Below are 8,053 nucleotides of genomic sequence, written 5' to 3'. Positions count from 1 at the left end.
CTGCCACATACGTCTGGTGTCTGAGACGTGGTTGGCTTTGCCTTCATAATCAGTGACTGTCTGGAGTCCCTGCCACATACGTCTGGTCTGAGGACGTGGTTGGCTTTGCTTCATAATCAGTGATTGTCTGGAGTCCCTGCCACATACATCTGTGGTATCTGAGACGTGGGTTGGCTTTGCCTTCATAATCAGGGATTGTCCTGGACGTCGCTGCCACATACGTCTGGTGTCTGAGACTGGTTGGCTTTGCCTTCATAATCAGTGATTGTCTGTAGACCCCTGCCTACATACGTCTGGTGTCTGAGCCGTTGAATTGCGACTCCACTTTTTCTCTGTACTGTCGTTTAGTCCTCATTGCCTTACGGAGGTCATAGCTTGTCTGTTTGTACACGTCCATTGTTCCCAGTTACCTTGCTAGGGTTAATTTGCACTTTCAGTTTTGCACAATGCTGCCGTCTCGTAATAGTTTGGATAATTTGTAATGGTCACAGTGGTAACACATCCTCCATGCAGGTAGCCTAGTGGTTAGAGGCAGGTAGCCTAGTGGTTACGAGGCAGGTAGCCTAGTGGTTAGAGGCAGGGTAGCCTAGTGGTTAGAGGCAGGTAGCCTATGGTAGCTGTAGCCTAGTGTTAGAGCGTGATCAAAACAATGTTGAAACATAGATTCTGATTGGTCAGATTGAACAGTCCTCACCATGGGTTCTACCTGCTCAAGTCCCTGCGTATAGGTGGGGAGGAGCAGAATGGAGGCGTGATCTGATTTGCAGAAGGGAGGGCGGGTGGCAATGATCCAGAGTCCGTGATTCGCGTGTAGCACAGAAGATGGGTTAGAATTTGTTTACGTTTTCCTCAGATTTCCTTTATTCAAGGCCCCGCTACAATACATTTGATGTCAGGATAAACAGTTTCCAGTTTGCACATCGGCAGTAAACTGGAATTATCTTGGGAGGTAATGTGGTCGGCATTTGATGGTGAGGTGTTCCAGATCGGGAGAACGAAAGGACTTCCTGTACGTTACCACAATCACAACATGAGTTGTTAATCATAAATCAAATCCCTCCGCCTTTCTTTTTCCCGGAGAGTTGTTTCTTCCTGTCCTCTCGATGGACGGAGAACCCCGCTGGCTGAATTGAGGGGGACAATAAATCCAGAAGAGAGCCATGATTCCGTAAAACAGAATATGTTACAGTCCCTGACGTCTCTCTGGAAGGTGATCCTCGCCCTGACCTCGTATACTTTATTGTCCAGGGACTGAGTAGTATAGCGAGTAATATACTCGGAAGCCGTGGATGATATGCACGCCACCCGAGTCTGACTAGGGGATGAGAATGAATGAATAGATAGACGATGAGAATGAATGTTTATGCATTTTTTTTTTAAATGACATGTGCTTCACAAATGGCAACCTCTTGCCCATATAGTGTACTGCTTTTGGCAGAGCCCTATAAGGGAATAGGGTGCCGTTTGAGACACGGACTATATCCTCTCTCTGTTGTAACACGTTGTGTTTCTTGTCGTTGTAGTTTCTGCAAGACACCCTTGATGCCCTGTTTAACATTATGATGGAGAACTCAGACAGCGACACGTTTGACACCCTGGTGTTTGATTCCTTGGTAAGTACCGGTTGTTTTAAAACACACACATTAAATATTTGATTTTGTTCTGTTTGGTGTGTAGGATATTATACTGTTATACCACACTGTGGCGCTGTGACCGTATCATACAGCTATGACTCATACACATTACTAATGTATGCATGTGTTGTCAAAGAGGAAGTTGACATAGATTCACAGTATCCCGTGTGGACAAACAGAATACAGACAAGTTGTCCCAGATTGTCTCTCTGCCTCTGGTCTGCCTCAGGCATTGTGTGGTTTTGAAAGAATGTTAAATACACACCTTAACACCGTGAAGGAATGTTAGCTATGTGCCAGAGACGAGGTCCTGGGTTAGAGACAACCAGAGGACAGGGGCGCGCCTACCTGTTGGGGCGCCTACCTGTTGGGGCGCCTCCCTGGTTGGGACGTCTACCTGTTGGGGCGCCTACCTGTTGGGGCGCCTACCTGTTGGGGCGCCTACCTGTTGGGGCGCCTACCTGGTTGGGGCGCCTACCTGGTTGGGGCGCCTACCTGGTTGGGGCGCCTACCTGGTTGGGGCGCCTACCTGGTTGGGGCGCCTACCTGTTGGGGCGCCTACCTGGTTGGGGCGCCTACCTGGTTGGGGCGCCTACCTGGTTGGGGCGCCTACCTGGTTGGGGCTCCTACCTGGTTGGGGCGCCTACCTGTTGGGACGTCTACCTGTTGGGACGTCTACCTGTTGGGGCGCCTACCTGTTGGGACGTCTACCTGTTGGGACGTCTACCTGTTGGGACGTCTACCTGTTGGGGCGCCTACCTGTTGGGGCGCCTACCTGTTGGGGCGCCTACCTGTTGGGGCGCCTACCTGTTGGGGCGCCTACCTGTTGGGGCGCCTACCTGTTGGGACGTCTACCTGTTGGGACGTCTACCTGTTGGGGCGCCTACCTGTTGGGGCGCCTACCTGTTGGGGCGCCTACCTGGTTGGGGCGCCTACCTGGTTGGGGCGCCTACCTTGTTGGGGCGCCTACCTGTTGGGGCGCCTACCTGTTGGGACGTCTACCTGTTGGGACGTCTACCTGTTGGGACGTCTACCTGTTGGGGCGCCTACCTGTTGGGACGTCTACCTGTTGGGGCGCCTACCTGTTGGGACGTCTACCTGTTGGGGCGCCTACCTGTTGGGGCGCCTACCTGTTGGGGCGCCTACCTGTTGGGGCGCCTACCTGTTGGGGCGCCTCCCTGGTTGGGACGTCTACCTGTTGGGACGTCTACCTGTTGGGACGTCTACCTGTTGGGGCGCCTACCTGTTGGGGCGCCTACCTGTTGGGGCGCCTACCTGTTGGGGCGCCTCCCTGGTTGGGGCGCCTACCTGTTGGGGCGCCTCCCTGGTTGGGGCGTCTACCTGTTGGGGCGCCTACCTGTTGGGGCGCCTACCTGTTGGGACGTCTACCTGTTGGGGCGTCTACCTGTTGGGACGTCTACCTGTTGGGACGTCTACCTGTTGGGGCGCCTACCTGTTGGGACGTCTACCTGTTGGGACGTCTACCTGTTGGGACGTCTACCTGTTGGGGCGCCTACCTGGTTGGGGCGCCTCCCTGGTTGGGACGTCTACCTGTTGGGGCGCCTACCTGTTGGGGCGCCTACCTGTTGGGGCGCCTACCTGTTGGGACGTCTACCTGTTGGGGCGCCTACCTGTTGGGACGTCTACCTGTTGGGACGCCTACCTGTTGGGGCGCCTACCTGTTGGGGCGCCTACCTGGTTGGGGCGCCTACCTGGTTGGGGCGCCTACCTGGTTGGGGCGCCTCCCTGGTTGGGACGTCTACCTGGTTGGGGCGCCTACCTGTTGGGGCGCCTACCTGTTGGGGAGCCTACCGGTTGGGGCGCCTACCGGTTGGGGCGCCTACCTGGTTGGGGCGCCTACCTGTTCGGGCGCCTACCTGTTGGGGCGCCTACCTGGTTGGGGCGCCTCCCTGGTTGGGACGTCTACCTGTTGGGACGTCTACCTGTTGGGGCGCCTACCTGTTGGGACGTCTACCTGTTGGGACGTCTACCTGTTGGGACGCCTACCTGTTGGGGCGCCTACCTGTTGGGGCGCCTACCTGTTGGGGCGCCTACCTGGTTGGGGCGCCTCCCTGGTTGGGACGTCTACCTGGTTGGGGCGCCTACCTGTTGGGGCGCCTACCTGTTGGGGCGCCTACCTGTTGGGGCGCCTACCTGTTGGGACGTCTACCTGTTGGGGCGTCTACCTGTTGGGGCGCCTACCTGGTTGGGGAGCCTACCTGTTGGGGAGCCTACCTGTTGGGGCGCCTACCTGTTGGGACGCCTACCTGTTGGGACGTCTACCTGTTGGGGCGCCTCCCTGGTTGGGACGTCTACCTGTTGGGACGCCTACCTGTTGGGACGTCTACCTGTTGGGACGTCTACCTGTTGGGGCGCCTACCTGTTGGGACGTCTACCTGTTGGGACGCCTACCTGTTGGGGCGCCTACCTGTTGGGGCGCCTACCTGTTGGGGCGCCTACCTGGTTGGGGCGCCTACCTGGTTGGGGCGCCTACCTGGTTGGGGCGCCTCCCTGTTGGGGCGCCTACCTGTTGGGGCGCCTACCTGGTTGGGGCGCCTACCTGGTTGGGGCGCCTACCTGGTTGGGGCGCCTACCTGGTTGGGGCGCCTACCTGGTTGGGGCGCCTACCTGGTTGGGACGCCTACCTGGTTGGGACGCCTACCTGGTTGGGACGCCTACCTGGTTGGGACGCCTACCTGGTTGGGACGCCTACCTGGTTGGGACGCCTACCTGGTTGGGACGCCTACCTGTTGGGACGCCTACCTGTTGGGACGCCTACCTGGTTGGGACGCCTACCTGTTGGGACGCCTACCTGGTTGGGACGCCTACCTGTTGGGGCGCCTACCTGTTGGGGCGCCTACCTGTTGGGGCGCCTACCTGTTGGGACGCCTACCTGGTTGGGACGCCTACCTGGTTGGGGCGCCTACCTGGTTGGGACGCCTACCTGGTTGGGACGCCTACCTGGTTGGGGCGCCTACCTGGTTGGGACGCCTACCTGGTTGGGACGCCTACCTGGTTGGGACGCCTACCTGGTTGGGACGCCTACCTGGTTGGGACGCCTACCTGGTTGGGACGCCTACCTGGTTGGGACGCCTACCTGGTTGGGACGCCTACCTGGTTGGGACGCCTACCTGGTTGGGACGCCTACCTGTTGGGGCGCCTACCTGTTGGGGCGCCTACCTGTTGGGGCGCCTACCTGCCGATTTTCAGAATGCATTTAACTACAGCACTGTATTGCATACTAATAACACATTATATAGTTGTGTATATAACTTATAAACAGTGCTTATAACACATTATATAGTTGTGCATATAACTTATAAACAGTGCTTATAACACATTATATAGTTGTGTAATTCTTATAAAGTGCTTATAACACATTATATAGTTGTGTACATAACTTATAAACAGTGCTTATAACACATTGTATAGTTGTGTATATAACTTATAAACAGTGCTTATAACACATTATATAGTTGTGTAAAATGTATATAACTTATAAACAGTGCTTATAACACATTGTATAGTTGTGTATATAACTTATAAACAGTGCTTATAACACATTATATAGTTGTGTAATTCTTATAAACAGTGCTTATAACACATTATACAGTTGTGTATATAACTTATAAACAGTGCTTATAACACATTATATAGTTGTGTATATAACTTATAAACAGTGCTTATAACACATTATATAGTTGTGTAAAATGTTTATAACTTATAAACAGTGCTTATAACACATTGTATAGTTGTGTATATAACTTATAAACAGTGCTTATAACACATTATATAGTTGTGTATATAACTTATAAACAGTGCTTATAACACATTATATAGTTGTGTAAAATGTATATAACTTATAAACAATGCTTAACACATTATATAGTTGTGTAAAATGTGTATAACTTATAAACAGTGGTTATAACACATTGTAACATTAATTAAATACTTTATAAGACATATGTAAAATGTGTTTTAATTGAGTTCAGTTGTAGTAGTATGTCTGATAGATAATATTCCACTTAATGGTTAAAGTATTAGAACCGTCAGACCATAGTCTATACTACAGATAAGCTGTATCACAGGGTGGATCGTTAATCGCATATTACATTACACACACACACACACACACACACACACACACACACACACACACACACAAATACATTGAAAACATGCATGAGATCCTACAGCCGGACGGTCCATGTATTTTCCAGCCAGCTAGACGGTCCAATTACAATATCTCTCTAAAGCTGAAACAAGTAGTTGACTAAATGTCTTTACAGTAATAGAGCTGTTTGTAGTACTATATAATATTAAATCATCATCCTAATGTCTCCACAGTAATAGAGCTGTTTGTAGTACTATATAATATTAAATCATCATCCTAATGTCTTTACAGTAATAGAGCAGTTTCTAGTACTATATAATATCAAATCATCATCCTAATGTCTTTACAGTAATAGAGCTGTTTGTAGTACTATATAATATTAAATCATCATCCTAATGTCTTTACATTAATAGAGCTGTTTGTAGTACTATATAATATTAAATCATCATCCTAATGTCTTTACAGTAATAGAGCTGTTTGTAGTACTATATAATATTAAATCATCATCCTAATGTCTTTACATTTAATAGAGCTGTTTGTAGTACTATATAATATTAAATCATCATCCTAATGTCTTTACAGTAATAGAGCTGTTTGTAGTACTATATCATATTAAATCATCATCCTAATGTCTTTACATTTAATAGAGCTGTTTGTAGTACTATATAATATTAAATCATCATCCTAATGTCTTTACAGTAATAGAGCTGTTTGTAGTACTATATAATATTAAATCATCATCCTAATGTCTTTACATTAATAGAGCTGTTTGTAGTACTATATAATATTAAATCATCATCCTAATGTCTTTACAGTAATAGAGCTGTTTGTAGTACTATATAATATTAAATCATCATCCTAATGTCTTTACAGTAATAGAGCTGTTTGTAGTACTATATAATATTAAATCATCATCCTAATGTCTTTACATTAATAGAGCTGTTTGTAGTACTATATAATATTAAATCACCATCCTAATGTCTTTACAGTAATAGAGCTGTTTGTAGTACTATATAATATTAAATCATCATCCTAATGTCTCCACAGTAATAGAGCTGTTTGTAGTACTATATAATATTAAATCATCATCCTAATGTCTTTACATTAATAGAGCTGTTTGTAGTACTATATAATATTCAATCACCATCCTAATGTCTTTACATTAATAGAGCTGTTTGTAGTACTATATAATATTAAATCATCATCCTAATGTCTTTACATTAATAGAGCTGTTTGTAGTACTATATAATATTAAATCATCATCCTAATGTCTTTACAGTAATAGAGCTGTTTGTAGTACTATATAATATTAAATCATCATCCTAATGTCTTTACAGTAATAGAGCTGTTTGTAGTACTATATAATATTAAATCATCATCCTAATGTCTCCACATTAATAGAGCTGTTTGTAGTACTATATAATATTAAATCATCATCCTAATGTCTTTACAGTAATAGAGCTGTTTGTAGTACTATATAATATTAAATCATCATCCTAATGTCTTTACATTAATAGAGCTGTTTGTAGTACTATATAATATTAAATCATCATCCTAATGTCTTTACAGTAATAGAGCTGTTTGTAGTACTATATAATATTAAATCATCATCCTAATGTCTGCTGTTTGTAGTACTATATAATATTAAATCACCATCCTAATGTCTTTACATTAATAGAGCTGTTTGTAGTACTATATAATATTAAATCATCATCCTAATGTCTTTACAGTAATAGAGCTGTTTGTAGTACTATATAATATTAAATCATCATCCTAATGTCTTTACAGTAATAGAGCTGTTTGTAGTACTATATAATATTAAATCATCATCCTAATGTCTTTACATTTAATAGAGCTGTTTGTAGTACTATATAATATTAAATCATCATCCTAATGTCTTTACAGTAATAGAGCTGTTTGTAGTACTATATCATATTAAATCATCATCCTAATGTCTTTACAGTAGTAGAGCTGTTTGTAGTACTATATAATATTAAATCATCATCCTAATGTCTTTACAGTAATAGAGCTGTTTGTAGTACTATATAATATTAAATCATCATCCTAATGTCTTTACATTAATAGAGCTGTTTGTAGTACTATATAATATTAAATCACCATCCTAATGTCTTTACATTAATAGAGCTGTTTGTAGTACTATATAATATTAAATCATCATCCTAATGTCTTTACAGTAATAGAGCTGTTTGTAGTACTAAATAATATTAAATCATCATCCTAATGTCTTTACATTAATAGAGCTGTTTGTAGTACTATATAATATTAAATCATCATCCTAATGTCT

At 45.3% G+C, this 8,053-nt stretch overlaps 1 protein-coding gene across 1 annotated transcript in view; it reads left to right on the top strand.

Annotated features, from left to right (window-relative positions):
- The first annotated feature begins 952 nt into the window (after nucleotides 1–952).
- LOC120039879 (dedicator of cytokinesis protein 1-like) overlaps nucleotides 953–8,053 on the top strand; it is a 22,281-nt gene continuing 15,180 nt past the window's right edge. The window contains exons 1-2 of the mRNA XM_038985222.1: nucleotides 953–1,009; nucleotides 1,524–1,613. Of these exons, the coding sequence (XP_038841150.1) occupies nucleotides 953–1,009; nucleotides 1,524–1,613 (147 nt within the window). The remainder of the gene's footprint in view (nucleotides 1,010–1,523; nucleotides 1,614–8,053) is intronic.

This window comes from Salvelinus namaycush, unplaced genomic scaffold (assembly GCF_016432855.1).
Source record: "Salvelinus namaycush isolate Seneca unplaced genomic scaffold, SaNama_1.0 Scaffold3055, whole genome shotgun sequence".
NCBI lineage: Eukaryota > Metazoa > Chordata > Actinopteri > Salmoniformes > Salmonidae > Salvelinus > Salvelinus namaycush.
The sequence above is the reverse complement of the archived record's forward strand: the minus strand, read 5'-3'. Positions and strand labels throughout refer to the sequence as shown.